The sequence below is a fragment of the Halyomorpha halys genome, unplaced genomic scaffold, assembly GCF_000696795.3.
Source record: "Halyomorpha halys isolate HHAL.00 unplaced genomic scaffold, Hhal_1.1 Scaffold1359.1, whole genome shotgun sequence".
Classification (NCBI taxonomy): Eukaryota; Metazoa; Arthropoda; class Insecta; order Hemiptera; family Pentatomidae; genus Halyomorpha; species Halyomorpha halys.
The window spans coordinates 440,581-458,487 of NW_027106761.1; the positions used below are offsets into that span (position 1 = coordinate 440,581).

The 17,907-nt window shown below is 28.0% G+C and overlaps 1 protein-coding gene across 6 annotated transcripts in view; it reads right to left on the reverse strand.

Moving 5' to 3' along the window:
* LOC106689430 (proton-coupled zinc antiporter SLC30A2) overlaps window positions 1–17,907 on the reverse strand; it is a 126,789-nt gene that overhangs the window by 25,395 nt on the left and 83,487 nt on the right. The window contains exon 1 of one of the 6 annotated variants that reach the window (XM_014434381.2): window positions 5,760–6,336. The exons of 4 other annotated variants lie outside the window; for them this stretch is intronic. In XM_014434381.2, coding sequence (XP_014289867.1) covers window positions 5,760–5,968 — 209 coding nt within the window. In that variant the 5' untranslated portion in view covers window positions 5,969–6,336. Of the gene's footprint in view, window positions 1–5,759; window positions 6,337–17,907 lie in introns of those variants that run through there. One more of the 6 variants, XM_014434383.2, reaches the window with a different exon arrangement.

The following is a 17,907-nucleotide window of genomic DNA, read 5'->3' on the forward strand; positions in this document are numbered from 1 at the left end:
TTCCGGTGTAAGACAAAAGTATACATTTATAAGTGAGAATTGATCTATGTATGAAATTAAATTTTCCATGATGATTAATGATTTAATTACATAGCTATCAAAATGGATATTAAGATATTTATGGTTATTAATTTATATAACATATAATACAATACAGAGTAAAATATAACAAAACAATGCCTATTATTTATACTTATAAAAAATAAACCTATTTTCAATACATTTTATTATAAACAAACTCCATGAAATTTCGCATACTTCTTATGATTAATTAAATTAAATTTAAATTTTAGTTTAAACATTAAGTTTTCATACAAACATGTGTTATATTTTTCTGGGGACACTAGATATTCAAGTAATACATATAGAATATTTCAATTTAAACATTATACAATGTTTTTCTTTAGTATTAAAATAAGTTGATATAAGTCTACTATTTTTATTTGTATTTTTTAAATCGACAACCAATAAATAAACAATTTTTTACTCATGATTACAACTTCCTAGTCGAAGAATTTTCAAAATTGTATTTCCCGTTTCTTAAAATGTGTCAGTTATTAGAATATGGTGTTTATTAACAATTCTTTGAATTTTTTAAAACAAATCTTATTATTTTAATCAAAGTCAATCGTAAATTTGAATAATTTTAGAAATATTACAGCGATTACAACTGAAAATAAACAGATCAAAAGAAAATAACAGAAACTACAAGAAAGTGGCAACAGCTTAGTTGAAATAGAAAGCTTGATTGCATTTGGCAGCCATACTAATGGTAGCAGACCGTTCCCTGCATTTGGCAACTTTTACAGCTGATAGGAATGATAGGGATTTATGAATCGGAAACCTGAATGGATGAAGTAGCTTAGTATAATCTAAATTGGACTTCTTAGTAGAAATAGAAATCATTTTGTCACAGTCTTGAATTAAATGAAACAAGAAATTTTGCTGGTAAGGTTTTATAAATATGAAAACCAGAATAATTCGGAAAAATAAATTTTAAACTGTACAAAATTCATAATTAGAGGAAGTAATTAATATTTAAAAATTGGTATATTATATACTTTCACTTCATTTGCAAAAAAATATAACATTAAAGAAAAGAATAATTTTTAATGATATATAATTTAATTCTAGTAGCATCTCTCAATCCTATGTAATAAGAAATTATACTTTTTCTTAATATTATATTTCTTTTACACATAGTAAGTGATCAAAAGTGTGATAGTTACCCGCTAGGAGCCTGGTTCATCACAACTCTAGTTACAATGAAACAGAAATAGTTAGTAATATAATATAATAGAAGTTGAATAATCTATCCTTAACACTAGATTTACAGTTAAATACTAATTTAGATGTAATGGGTGTTTAGATTTAATAGCTTCATAATTTATGATAATTATATTTTACATGAAAATCATTAGTGGTTAATGAACATAAAACAAAAAATAATTGTTTTGTTTTATGCTAACTATCCATTTCATAACACTAATTTAAGATTAATATTAGGCATGGTTCATAACTCCAATGGTAGTGAAGCAATAATTTACTTTGGGAGTAGTTTTCTCAACTGAATACTTCAATAAATAACAAATCTAAACATTGTTTCAAATTTCTGGGGACCATCATAAAACTTTATAAACTATTAAAAGTCTAGAAATATTTGTTAACAGACAAAGTTGGTCAAGAAATCTATAAAAAGATTTCTTTATATAGAACTTTGAATATTATAATTTAAATAGATTCTTTGAATAAATTTTGAGTTTGAAAAGATAAAATGTTTCCAAGAGCTCCTAAATCGAGGGAAAATACTTTCCTTTCAGCCTTTTAAATTGTTATGGCAGCTTTTGATTATAAATTGGAAAGATGCCAATATATAAAACATGACACAACAGTTTTCCAAACCATATCTCTCACAAAGAATGATATCAAACTTTATCCCTCGAACTATGGCTCACTTAGTAATCCTCGTATTAGTTCTTTCTAGTAGATCAACTTTATAATCTTATTCTAATATTTTTTGTTTTTAAATAAAATTTAACTATCTCATTGTTTCTACCAAAACTTATATAAATGTATATGTATTTTTTTTGTTAAAAATTATATTTTAAAAATTCATATATATATATATTGGAAGATTATTGATTGACCGTGTGTAAAGATGAAAGGAATATGGTCCGGGTGCGGTCAAAAAAACTCAAACAGTAGAATTATATAAAATAGTATAATTCTACTATTTGAGTTTTTTTGACCGCACCCAGACCATATATATATTACCTACCTACATTAAAAAAATTACTGTTATATCGAAAAAACGTTTTTGTCCTCAACATTGTGGTATACACAGGAATAGTGATTTCTATAGGAATAATCTACCATGAGAAACAGAAGCAACTCTTACAGGACAAATAGGTACGGCAACCCAGCCAAGTCAATAACCAAACATATTGAATATGTACATAGTTATCAGCAGGACTTAAAATATAGAAGGAAGGAAAAAATCCAGAGGTCAGGTATATAATTCTAGTCTATACAACATTGAAGAAAAAAAATCCAGGTTTGAATATACTATTATATACTCCTTCCGATAAAAAAAAAAAAAATTATAGATACCACTTCAGATTCAGAAAAGAAAATAGAATACAAGAATAGGTTTTCACCAAAAAGCAAATGATATAGATACATGCTCTATAGGTAAATTTCAAATGGGCATTCAAGGTTACACCCATGGATTGAGTGAAAACAGTATATCACAATTGCCAGCCTAACAAAGCTCACATAATTTCTGCCTAGAGAAAATTTAGAAAGCCAAGTGAGGGTTACAGACCGAGGCATTCAGCATAAGACAGGAAGAAATCTCGCACACTATTAATATGAAGTTTTAGAACACGTGTTTATTTGCTTTTAAAAATAATTCAATAATTATTTTAAAATAATTTGAAGAAAGCTTTTATATTATTCAAATAAATCATTTAATAAAACTAGATTTTTGTTTTCTAATATTCCATTTCATTTTTATTCCTTACATATTTTATTTAAGATTTAAAATTTAAAAAATACATTACTAGAATAAATTTTATTTAAATTAAAATTTGTATTTTGAAGTAAAATACAAATAAATAACACAAATTAAATGAAACTCTTTGACTGAATCAGAACTAATAAAATACAAATTAAATGACCTTTGACTGAATCAGAACTAGATATAAATGAATAGGAAATAATTAACATAATATAGAAATAATGAATGCTTATTAAGACAATTAACTTGATCTATTTATATGGTTTATTCCAGGCAATATAATAATTTTATATTCATATTTACAACAACAATGTTCCAAAAACAAAACATTATTTGCTAATATCTGTTTATTTAATTTTGAAACATATTTAGAAGAGAGAAATTAGTTAAAAATATATTTAGGTTGAGTGTGACCATTGGGATTACTTTCACACAAACAAAAAAAGGTTATTCTTCTCAAATTTCTGAATATGGCTAATTATAAATAAAACATTGATGACCTTTAGTTCAGCACAATTGTTTAACAAATTTGGAAAACATAATGCAACGTTAGCATTAATAAAAAAAAAATAAACATTTGTACTTTTTTTTTTTAATTTTACAGGAAAAAATATTGTTTCATTTATTTAGCAAGAATGCTTTAATTGACACTTTGGTAAGTATGAGTTACCATAATACTTATTTAATGTAAGGAATGGGTTTTCAAAAAAGTCAGATAGTAATAGAAGCTTATTGATTCAATTGATTCTCAAGCAGATTGAGAAGACTTCAGTTACACCAGCGGTAGTTAGCTTAAGATACAGTAAAATACAACCACAAAAATAGATACCTGCATTACAGCAAGTTATTGGAAATTCCTACCACACACCAGATATTAAATCTTGTTAACTACCATTAGAACACTATTGGGTAGAAACTAAAGAAATTAACTAATTAAAGATAAACCACAGAAACACTATGTGCTCTTCCCAAAAAGATACTGGGAAAGAACTGGCGGAAAGCCAAAAAATAGGTTTGACCTGTACATCAGAAGGTTGAGGATGAATAAAAATAGGATATTCAACAGAGGGATATTTTGGTGATACAGCTGAGTTAAATTTTCACACTCAGTCCAAAAAGAGTTAAATTTAGAAATAAAGGCACAATAGATGAGTGAGGGCCAGTATGCATTAGGCATAATTAGTGATAATTGAAGAGAAGAGTGTATGCTCTGTCAATAGAAGCTTATTTAACACAAACAAATAACAAGATAAACCGTAATTATCTCATTTCTAACTTTGATACTTTAAAAATCTTTTGAATATTTTAAATATAAGTTATAGAATTAATAATGAGAATACAGATTTCATAAATTCAATAAAAGAAATGTATAAAATACAATGTTACTTAAGTGTATTTAACAGACATTCGGTTGAATATAAAAAATTATTAAGTTTTAGAGTAATAGTGACAATTTCAACAACAAATCAAATACCTACAAATAAGCTGATTCAAACGCATTATTAGAATAAATGAGTAATTTAATTTTAAACTAAATTACAAGAGAAACAAACAATACACAACATTATTAGGTGGCTCTATATAATTTGATGTTTTAATTTCAATACTAAATAATTTGATGAAGTAAAGATGATGATTAAAATCATTCACAGAAACATTCAATCTGATTACATTGAATATTAATTTTTATATAAATAAAAGAACAAATGTAATTAATTTTTTGGTAATAGTAATATTTACAGAATTCATCAATGCTATAATCTCAAAATTAATTTTAACCGCGGACTAACCCTCGTTTTACAAATAATACAATTGTTCATTTTACTGTACTACTCATTGCTCAAATCATATAACTGTAACCTACATGTATTCTGCAGTTCAGATTGTACTATTTTTTCAATATAGTGTAAAGAAAAAAAAAAAATTCATGCCTTTATCACAGAATTTTAATTTCTATTTCTATTTCGTGCATCTACAAAAGTTTATAAACATAATAAAATATTATACAGTGACCACTAAAAACATTTTTCGATATATATATAGAGAGAGATTTAGCAAATATAATTTCTTTTAATATGATCAAAAAGAATTGAATTAAATTTTAATATTCATCATGTTTTAGTTTCCAAAGTAGAAATTTATATCATAGTAAAAAAAAATAGAGATTTTACCAATAAATCTAATGTTGAGAAAACTACCATGTAACTTTATAATTCAATAGCGAATGAAGTGATTAACAATGAAATTTTTATCCATTTCAATGCCTAGCCATTAATCATCTAATTAAATAGAAAACTATTCAAAGTTTTACAAGTACAGTAAATCTTGACAAGCAACAGGTGTTCTCTAACTCTTGTGTCAAAATCTACTTTAACACAAACAGCATAATTTTTTTTTCTTTCTTTTTATAAACCAATAACAAGCAAATTGAGTGATAAAAGCTAAAAAGACTGTTTAGCATCTACAAAGAAGCATTGATAGGAACTATCCTGTCTTGAACAATTATGGATAGTCACAAAGGCAATTAGTACTGTACAAGCTATCACTATTAAACAACTACTGTCATGGTAAAATTACATAATAAAAGCTCTAAAATAATACAAAATATATTATTAATGAAGAACAAAATGATAACAGCAATGACTCATGCAATACAAAAGTTTTAAACATTGTAAATTTTCATTAGAGTTCATAGATAATAAAATTGAAAATATCTAATAATTAAAACAAATGCAAATACCTTTCCTCAAGCATTCCATGGGAAACAACAGGCAAAGAACTAGCTTGGTTAGCACTATCATTGGGTACTTTTTGAAAATTTATTGTATTCTTATTACCATTTATCACAATCGGTAAATTATTAGAATCAGACATCAATTTTTGACTCTCATCGGCTAGTTCTCCTTCGTCCTCGCTATGACTAGACTTATCGTTCTTGTCAGAATCCATGTTCACGGACACCTCTTCAGGCCAGAACTAAATACTAAAACAATCCCTGTCAGGAACAAATCGACGATGGGAAACCCCAGAAGACGGGCGTTGACTAGATCACTACTTTCGAGACTTGAGGTATAACCTCCTCCCTCCAGACGTGAGGTAGATAAGAGAGGGGAATGATGAAAAAAGTAATCTACTTGTTCTAGAGCTGTTATCACTGGCCCACTTCAAGTCGAAATGACTGAAAATATTTAAAACTCTATCTATCATGCTAAACCTCCGGCTCAGCAGCTCTGGAACCGAATGTGACAAGTTCATCCTGCCGAAACGAAAACAAGATTTTGATAATTTTATTCTGCATCGAATTAAATACAAATTGAATTAACCTTTAACGGGTCTAATAGTCGTTTAATGATCGACTCGTGCATTTACATTATCCAAGAAGCATATGTTTTGAGTAAGCAATCAAGAGTGAATCATATCCTCTAGTGAGAAATGCTCATAACGTCACGTACACTATTAGTTCGCATACGTAATTTCGCAACGGTTTAGTCTTAGACTACTGTTTTAAGTCTTTTTCCTCAATTTTCATACATTTTTATTTCGATCCTTCTTATTCCCTATGTTAATGACTATCATGAACAACCACAAAAATCTGGCCACGAAGTCTTAAATTAATAGAAATTGTACACTTGCAGACATTATTTATAAAAGTATTTAATGTATCATCATTCCACAATTTAATCTAAATTTATTACTACCTCCTTTGAACAGAATTATCATGCAATCACTTGAAAATAATTTTAAACAAATCAATTTGTTAAAAAAACCTTTTATGTTTAAATTAGCCTTCTAAACTGTTCCTATCGTTTTAAATTCATGGAATTTAACTCTGTAATTGAAGGAAAATTGTACGCAAATGTGAATTTAATGTCTTTATGACTTTGACGTTTTGAATAAAATCTTGGCGTTCAATAAAATACAGCTGGAACAGGATCGGCTTAAATGACGCTGGAGACTTGAATGCTGAGCATTCTCCTTCCCAAGCAACTCCTGAGGTCTTAAATACTATATTTAAATTATATTATTTTTTTAAAGTTGACATAGATATAGGATAAAAAGTAGAGTGATAGTTCACATAATTTCAAAGTTCTTATGACAATTATTAAAGTTATATATTTAGTTTATATTCAAATATATTATTAAATTCAGTAAAAGATATTAATTTGAGTGTAAATGCAAATAAAACTTTAGTGTTTCAATGCTATGGTATAGTGCTCTAGAAAGAAAGAAAGTGTGATGATTACTTATAGTATACTTATACTTAATTAATTCATCGCCATAGAAAAAAAAAATATTGAGATACTACATTAAAAATACTATACAAATTATGGGCGTTGATGACCTCAGGGTTTTAAGCCCCAGACAACAACAACAACTATACAAATTTAGCGAAAACTTTGCATATATTCTTATTTTGTAAAACTTACTATAGTTGTTAAAAAATATATATATTTTAAAAAATCAAAATGATGTAGTTATTTGTTCAGGAAGCACCCTATTAGTTACACTAGTATACAGTTTGGAAATAAGTAGTCTATTAAATGACGATTCCAAACGGTTTCTGTAATGGAGAGGAGAAATGAATGTTTATTTGGATATAATCGTAATTGAACAGCCGGTTAAATATTAAAACAAAATACTTACATTAAATTGAATTGTATATTAAAAAAATATATATGTAATTTAAAATCTTCAAAACGTTTTACTTTTAAAGATAATGTAATCCGTATCTAGAATGGTTATTAAATTTATTGATTTTTCAGGATTGCTTGTAATTGTAATATGTCTTCATAAAAACATGAAGTTGTACAATATTGTAAAGTGTTTCCACTTCTATTAATTCAGAGTGTTCGATTAATTTTAATGTTTATTAAATTTAAATATTGTTCATCTTCATTCAGTAATATGTTAAATGAAAATTACTAATTAATAGCTACATATCAATATAATATAAATTAAATTAAAATGCTACTGATTGACTTCAGCAATGCTATAATAGTAGAAAATTTTTTTATCATCATATCTAAAATCTTATTTTCATGTTTTGATTATTCATATTTTAGGCTAATGGAATGATTTAAAAGCTTATTAATGTTTTTATCAGCGTATCAAATTTTCATTTAAAATATTCCTAATTAACTTCAATTTCCATGATTAAAACATCTAAGGTAAGTTGGATTAAGTGCGTTTTTCGGGCAACATTGTATCAGATTTTTTTTTAAATTGTCTTTTTTTTTCTATTATCTTTACAGTACTGAGCTGAATTGCAAAACTGGGCAAATGCATTCCCTTTAAATGGCCTATCTTTCAAAATTCGGACACATGTTGATCTTTGTACATGCTGGATGTTATGTTTCCTCCCGGTTTTGATAGTATACAAAGATAGATGTCATTAAAGCATGTTGAGGAGAATATATCATGTTGCAGCTATTTTCTAATTTTATTTTTTTTTTTTTGCACTAAAGTTGGTGCTATATTGAGTTAATTTCATAAACAAGTATTAAAATTCGTAATACTTTGGAATCGTAAGGTTTAGATCTTCATCTGATTAAAGTTAGCACTTACCCCTTAAACTTTTCGTGTCGGTAGCGGATTTGAACAAAGGGGCAAATGGGAATAAATTCCGTCCAATGTTTCAGACTTAATCTTATGTTGAAAGACATGACAATATTATTGGTTGTTTGGCTTAAAATATTATTTAGGAGAAAAAGGTTTCATGCTCTAGCCATAAGACCTTCAATTCAAACTAAAAAAGAATGAAATTTATTTATACTCTGATACTACTTCTTGGGGTTAGGTATTTGGTCGTACAACTTTTTTAATTATAAAATGAATCAAACAATAAAATGTCTATTGATTATTTTTCAAGGGTTATGATGTTATGTATTAATTATATTATTTTAAGGAAAATAAAATCAACCCTTCTCATTTCATAAAACCTTTATTTAATCGAAAGTTTTGAGCTATACCAGTTCATCTTCATCTTATATATTTTTTCTATGTACAACTTTATTTGCTATTTCGTTTAGACTCAAATACTTTATGTTATATCGACAAATCAACCAATGTTTAATATTTATAACGTAATCGTCTTAAGTTTAGTTTATAGCTGAGTAGACCTGGTCTAGGCTCAACCACACTGTTACAAGGATATTTAAAGATATTAAATTTAAGACAATAAAAATTTAACAGATGAAATGTGGATATCACATAAGAGAAATTGAAGCTAAACGAAATAACAAATTAAATTATGGATAGAAAAAATATGTAAGATGAAAATTTGAAGATAAACTGATATAGCTTGAAACGTTCTATTATAATAAAGATGTTAAGAAGTGTGAAGGGTTGAATTTTCTTTTAAAATAATATAGATAGTTTATAGATCGAATTTTCAAGTTTTAAATCTCTATCCTTAAAATTAAATTATCAATTGCCTACTAAAGTTAAATTTATAGAATTTTAATCTGCACATTCCCAGACAATGACGTTCCGTGAAAACTTATCTATAATATTTATTGGACTTAGTACTCTATTTTTAAAAAAATCTCAGTTAGATCACAAGAAGCGAAGATGCAGCAAGCAATTATACAGGAATTTATTAAGATGTGAATAAAGTAGTATCAGCAGACACACACGGTATTTATAACTTCTATTCAAGTACTTATTATTAGGCCGAAGCCTATGATTTGTTTTTATTTTACTATAATAAAATTATAAATCTAGATTATGAATAAACTAGCTCGAAAGCATTTGAAGATTTCTTAACAGAAAATATATGACTTGAGTTAGCGCCTCGGTTATTTTCGCAATGTCGTCCTGCCAAAATATTTGAGGTTCTAAAAGTGATCTATGTTTGAAATGAAAGTTATATTTTTAAAATATATTTTATTAATAAAAATTCATGTATGTATATATATTTTTTATTACGGTTTAATAAGGAATCATATAAATAACTGTTAGTTATATTTTTCCTAATCAAATTTATTGAAATGTTTCGTTGAATAATCTCCCAAATAGCTATGATATAATAGCTATATAATTTTATATTTATTTAAATAATTAATAAATTGTTTAATTTATTTTCTGGAGGGAGGACGAAAAGACGAATTAAACTTGTACCTTGAAACTGACGTAATTTGTTATTGAACTTCTTAATCCGAAGGGATTATTTTTCAACAGTTCCATAAACATAAAAAGAAATTAACCTTACTTATTTATGTTTTATATCCCTAATTTATTGTTCTACAGTTCTCTAAGGATACGTTTCTTATTGCCTCAAGGGAAAAACTCACTGAGGTTTCCGAGAACAAACTATTGGGTAAAAAAATTCGAGGAAGAATGAAACACGGTGGGAGCAATGCGGAACTAAGTGACCGGCACATTTTCTACTTCAATAGTACTTCATGTTGTTTCTTGGAGATTGATATAGATGAGGAAAATTGTTGAACTTACTAGAATTAATCTAATGTTTATAATTAATCAGATTAATAAAAAGAGGTATTTTATTTATAATTATTTTTTATCTTTTTTTTCGGTTATACCAAGTATTATTAATTTATGAATGATGTATACTTAAGTTTAATCAGATTCTTCAGGTATAAAGTCAGTTATGGAACATGATAGATTAGCTCGTCTAAATAATTTCTTTTTAATGAGAACATCAGTGCAATTTACTTGAAGAAATCGATTTGTTTAGAGTTATGTCTCAATTTCCTCACATTAAATCGAGAATATTTTGTTTGTAAAAGATATGTTTTATTTTTTTTATCGTATAAAACGTAGGTGTTTCTGGTAAGATTTGCTGCCGGCAACGCACTGGGTTATTGCACCAGTGATTTTAAGTCAGTAAAAGGAGGCTGTTATACCAATAACATCATTTAAGGGACAAGAGGAGAAAGGAAAGAAATTTAATATGAATAAAAAAGAATAATTTTAATTTAAATGAAAAGAATTTCGATATGAATGAGAAAATTTTTAATATGAATGAAAAGAATTTCAATATGAATGAGAACAATTTTAATTTGAATGGGAGGAAGCAGAAGAATCTTAATAAGAATTTTACTATAGATGAAATGTGCCTTTCTCTTTCTATAACATATTACCCGGAGGCTGAGAAGAAAATAAATAGTGTCACTATTTAATAACAAATAAATTAGTGAATTTCCAGTAGAATATTATAACCTCAGTTCTGCAGTTACCAAAGATTTATTTTATCGAAAAAAAAAAAAAAATGACCGGAGGTTAAGTTATATTATTTCTTACTCAAATTAATGACTTATAGTTCGCATAATATTTTTAGTGGTCCCATAAGGTTGGCAAAACATGTCAGAGCTGCCCAAGCTTATGACAGACCCCCATATTATCAACGATCCAAATAGTACAAGAGCCCAAGAGGAGAAAAAAGGCAGTTATTTCACCCCAATTTTTGATTACTTAATTGAAAACTAGGTATAATTACTAGTCAAATTGATGAGTCTCCCAAGTATAGGTAGGGGGAATAAAAAATGGCGGCTGTTTCAAAAGGTTAAAAATAATTAATTTTTTATTTGGAGCTCTATATCTTTACAACAATAGAAAATATAAGAGAGCATCATTTAAAGTAGAGTTAATTTTCTGAAATATAAGCCCTAATAGAGCTATTTACGTTCAATAGTTCTCGAGATATAGCTTTTTAAAAAGCAACATGTCTTAAAAATGTTGTATAGAACATACTGAAATATCAGTAGTTAGTGAATTTATTTTGAGAAATCTATATCTCAAAACCATTTGGCGTACAGATGTCTATTAGCACTGAAATAAAAGCTATTTTAATGGACTATAAAGTAGTTCATGACATTTACCTTCGTAAGAATAGTAGTTTTCATGAAATTTGCAAAAAATAAATTGATTTATAGTTGTTCGGACAAATTTTCATTAGCCAAATTTATATTCATATGTGAATATCATAAAAACTACTATCCCTACGAAGATAAATGTTATAAACTACTTCATAGTAAGTTAAATTTCCTTTATTTTGAGTGTTAGCAAACATATATGCGTCTTATGGGTCTAGGGATATATTTTTTCAAAATCCAATATTTTCTATGAACAACTAGAAATTAACATTTTGTGAGTTTATTTTGTCAAATATCATAAAAACTACTACTCCTACAAAGATAAACATTATTAATTATTTTATAGTAAATTTAACTAGCTCTAATATGAGTGCAAATCTGTACGTCCAATGGTTTCTGAAATAAAGTTTTTCATAAATCAAACTTATTGTCCGAACAACTATAAATCAATTTATTTTGGCAAAGATCATGAAAACTACTATTCCTACGAAGGTAAATGTCATGAACCACTTTATAGTCCATTAAACTAGCTATAATTTGATTGCTAATAGACATCTGTACGTCATATAGTTCCTGAGATATAGATTTCTCAAAATAAATTAACTAACTACTGATAATTCAGTACATTTTTATAAAATGTTGCTTTTTAAAAGTCCTTATCTTGAGAACTATTGGACGTAAATCGCTCTATTGGGGCTAATATTTCAGCAAAATAACTCTTCTTTAAACAATGGTCTTTTAGATTTTCTTGTATTGTTGGTAGTTTTTAAGATATAGAGCTCCGAATGAAAAATTTAGGTTTTGAAACATCCGCCATTTTTTATTCCCTCCACCTATACTTGGTAGACTCATCAATTTTGACTAGTAATTATACATAGTTTTCATTAAAGTAATAAAAAATTGGGGTGAGATAACTGTCTTTTTTTCTTCCCGGCTCTTGTACTAAAATCATATAGGTTTGCCGTTTTTCTGCTTCCCATCAACGAAATCTTGTCTCATCTATGAACTTAGTCATTCACTTCTATCTTTTCATTTCCTCTGAAATTTTAATATAGAACTTTAACTTTTTTTTTTTCTAGCGAGGCCCAGTGCGGCTGTACCTATCTAAGGTCTACCCTGGAACTAGTTATATTCACATACGGATTCTAAAAGGGTAAATTCATAGGATTCAAAAGTTTCGAACCAGGTCCTGTACGAATTCAGGAATAGAAATCGAAACTTGGTTTTCTGAGTTATTTATGTGTTGATATCTCAATACCTTATTCACTCCACAACGAAATGCAACCTGACCTAAATTGATATTGAGCCTGCAACTTTTTTATTTATTCTGCAAAGTTAACAGATGGAAACATTTATCGGTCGGTGCCAAAATAATAATATATGTTTACTAATAATTCGCAACTAATAAATTAATAATAATGAAGTTAACAAATTCCTTAAAGTACGTAAGAAATGTGGAGTGAACTTGGCTAAAAATACTAATACAATTTAACTAAAGGGCTTGGTAATTCTAAAAAATAAATATTGTTTAAATAATTTGTGTCCAAATTAAGTATCAAAAAACTCTTTATTATTTCTCTAAATGCTCAACGTTTCGGCCAATCCACCTATCCTCAAGGACAATCTTTTTTTAAATTTATTTATTGATATTTACAACTGTATAAAAAAATACAACCAGTAAATTTGATCATAATGCCATAATGATATGATACAGCATGTAGAGAAACTACCCAGTAGTAGAACTCTAAAAGGACAATCTTAAATATAAATTTACACTTAATATCCAAAATTTAATAATTATTTACAGGCTATTCTGCCCAGGTAATTAAATTCAATTAAACCCCCTTTATTTTTTTCACTTTTCCATTAAATTTTAAAACTTTTAATCACAGATTAAGCTTACACCATTATTACTTACATGGAACATTATAAAATTGAAGGCACTAAGTGGAGGTAGGAAAAATTACATGTACCTATTTAGTAAACAAAAAATAAGTTATTAAGATTTATAAAAGTAGGGAAGTACTCAGTCGAAGTAAAATAAATTAGATCAAAAGTAATTCATAGTATTACATTTTTTTTTGTATTTCTTGGGAAGATAAAAAAAAAAAATGTATTATAATAGGGTATGTTTTATTATTATTACTATTTTATTTTTTTATAAAATCTTCTAAATCTTTTATACCCCGTTAACCTGTGAAGGCTCTGAGACCCCAAAGAGAGGCCTGGTAGTGCTCCAGAATCGATCTATTAGTAATGTAATGTAAACAAGATATCATCCAGACTATCAAACAATTTTCAACCTAATAAATAGACCAAACAATCTCATTATTTTACCGCTATCGTAAGTTTAAAATAAAAACGTAATTAAAATGTTTATGAGAAATAAAAATAAAAAATAGTACAGAGTTACACAGAAAACAATTATTTAAGAAGAGTAAATTTTTCATTTATTTTGAGTTCCAAGGAAATGTTACATAAATTACATTAATAAAATATAAAGAATAGAATTTATCTGTTATTTTCCTTTAGATTTTTTTCCTAGGTTATATTAACACTTTAGTATGTTCTAGACCCATTGATCCCAACTGACAATGACTATGGAGTACGCGAAACGTCATTGGGAAATTATTTATGGAACTACAGAAATAAATTCAATGAAAAACATTTGTAAGCTGTAGCTTTTAATAATAATAGCTTTTGAATTACAGATTTGTGACTTTTAAGTCGTAAAAGCATTCTTCCTTTTGGGAAATATGCTAAAAAGTTCACGTTGTTTATTAATCAACTCAAAAATTAAGTGTGAAGTAATGGAAAATTAAATTTTACAACTTTTAAAAATTTTCAAAACTCATCCATTTTTCACATAATTCAGATAAAAGATCAAAATTTCGATAAATATTTGTTTTTTCGATCTTTATGTTCAAAAAAGGTCCATTAAATATAATGAAATTTTATAAACTTTTTTTAAACAAATCTAAAATCTTATTGCCGATTATTAAGTTTCTAACTTTTTTAGTTTTGAATGAAAAAAATCATTAAGCAAACAACGTGAGAATGTCAGTATTAAGTGAAATATTTTTGCTTCGTAGTTCCAGTAATAATCTTTGCAAATAATTGCAGTGTTCAAGGACGAACCCTCTCTATATATACGTGTAAATGCAAGGATTAGTAACTATTTATGTTAGAGAACAATTTTTATAATTTTTGAGATTCAAAATAAAATAAAATAAAAATAAAAGAAAAATCATTATCTCATAGGTATAATTAACAGAATATTAAAAACTGTGGTATTAGTCAATATTGGGAAACCCATAGCCAAATTTTTCTATTTTCTTAGCTTGTTAATATTTTTTCTGAAAGTCTTGTCACTTTTCCTCAACAAAGTCATGTACAATACAGTTGTGTGAAATTAGGAGAATAAATTATTGCTATCACGTAGTTACAATGACGATTACGTAAAATGTCCATCCTTATCTTCAAAATGAAATATTTCATTACAATTAAACACTTAAAACTCGAGTACCCAAACGTGCCACTAATCTCAAAGTATCTAGTCGACAGAAAATGTGGCATTGCGACAGTCGAATACCAGTACAGTTCATTCACTTCAGTAGAAGTAAATAGTTTAAAATTTTAGAAACCAAACTGAGATTTTTGAATTCCTGATCTTAGATGATCCAAGTTTATTTAAATTTTGTTGTTCTATTTATATGCATAATACTTTTAAAACTTAATAAGAACATATTTAAAAGATAGAAAATAAACTTGGAGAACACGCTATACAGGGTTCTAAGCGCTTCAGGCACACGGGCCCTTTAAATGTCATGTCTCTTAATTGGGCATTTTCAAGAGCATTAAATTGTGTGATCTGTCGAAAAATGTTTTTTTTTTGTTTTTTTTTATTTCGCTCCCATCATTTAGTCTTTTTAATAACCTTTTCTCGTTAGAACTACAATTCCAACTCATCCCCCTCCTCAAAAAAAATATCTGGAATTATAAATAAATAAGTGAGTCCTTTGTAATTAATTGGAAGTTTAGACCGTTTGTACAGAATGTGTTGTAATAGTAATGTCATCAAGTCAATCATTCATCAATACGTTGCATAACTTATAAATACCAATACGTTAAGAAATGAAAACTGCTAAAATGGCACTGCCATAATTTCTAAAAATAAAAAAAAGACAATAGAAATAGTTACTAAATTTTAATAATAAATTATATTATTGTTATACATAATTATTTTATATGCGGACTTTAATCGAGAAATTTAAAGTCATAAAGAATCAAATTCCAGATATTTTTTTTTGGGGGGGGGAGGGGGACGAGTTGTAATTGGTAGTTCTAACGGGAAATGGTTATTAAAAAGACTAAATGATGGGAGCGAAATTTTTTTTATTTTTTATTTTATTTATTTGTTGATATTTACAACTGTATAAAAAAATACAACCAGTAAATTTGATCATAATGACATAATGATATGATACAGGATGTAGAGAAACTACCCAGTAGTAGAATTCTAAAAACAGTTTACAACATAAGGTCACGAGGCCATCTTCTTTTCAGGCGCCTTGGAGGATTGCCCGGAATGGAAGAGGAAGCAAGGTTAGAAACGAGTGGGTTTGGGTGGTTAGGGAGTTTATTATGGAAGGAATAATATCGGGTTCGGGCTAGATCGGTTACATAAGGAACATTTAACATTAAAGATTGGATACGAGAGGAATTCGAAGGTTTAGTGGAGCCCCAAAGCTCAACTCCGTATGTCCAGATGGGCCTTATTATTGTCATGTAGATCAGTCTTTTGTAATGAGTTGGCAGTTTAGACCGTTTGTCTAGTAAGTGCTGTAATAGTCGGAATCTGCGTGCAGTTTCCTGTCTTTTCAGTCTTGTGTGAGGATTCCAGGTTAGTCGTTTGTCAAGATGTAGTCCAAGATAACGAATCTGTTCTACAGGGGTAAGAGCCACATTATTAAAGTATACTGTAGGACAGTCGGCAGGTTTACGACGAAGAGTAAATGTGATTTGTTGGGATTTATCTTTATCCTCCAATTTCGACACCATTCTTCGAGGATTGTGATATGGGACTGGAGAGTTTGGGATGCAATCAAAGGGTTATTACTAACTGTGAGCACACATGTGTCATCACCATACGTGGTAAGGATAGTGTAAGGAGTTGTTAGTATGTCAGATGTATAAATGGTGTAGAGGATGGGACCGAGAATACTACCTTGAGGAACACCAGCGGATTGAAAATAGAGGGATGAATAGGAACCATTGTGGTTTACTTGGAATAATCTATTAGTAAGAAAGGGGGATCGAAATTTAAAAAAAACAAAACATTTTTCGACAGATCACACAATTTAATGCTCTTGAAATTGCCCGATTAAGAGACATGACATTTAAAGGCCCCGTGTGCCTGGAGCGCTTAGAACCCTGTATAGCGTTCTAGTGTTCTCCAAGTTTATTTTCTATCTTTTAAATATGTTCTTACTAAGTTTTAAAAGTATTATGCATATAAGTAGAACAACAAAATTTAAATAAACTTGGATCATCTAAGATCAGGAATTCAAAAATCTCAGTTTGGTTTCTAAAATTTTAAACTATTTGCTTCTTCTGAAGTGAATGAACTGTACTGGTATTCGACTGTCGGTTTATCCTAGAGGTGTGCAACTTTTTCTAACCAGGATGGGATCGTCGAGTTTTCATTCCATGTAGTGGCCACGATATAGAAGTCAATCCACCTACTCTAGAATCGAACCGGCGCCGTTGCAGGTGTAAGGTTATTAATAATAACGATCCATTTAAAATAATCATTGTTTTTAAAAGAATTTTAAAAGCATGCAGCCCCATATGTATCCCATCTTTTGTATTTTAATGAAACCTTAATATTTCTCGTTATCTTTGATTTCACACAATTTATGGTATATCATAATAGGCCATTTATGATAACTGAGCTCTACTGCTTAAGTTGAAACAAAGTTAACTACGAGGTAGATGAAATTCAGCTGTACCAATACCGTAAGGTCTCTTTGAATCACTTCATTATATAAAAGC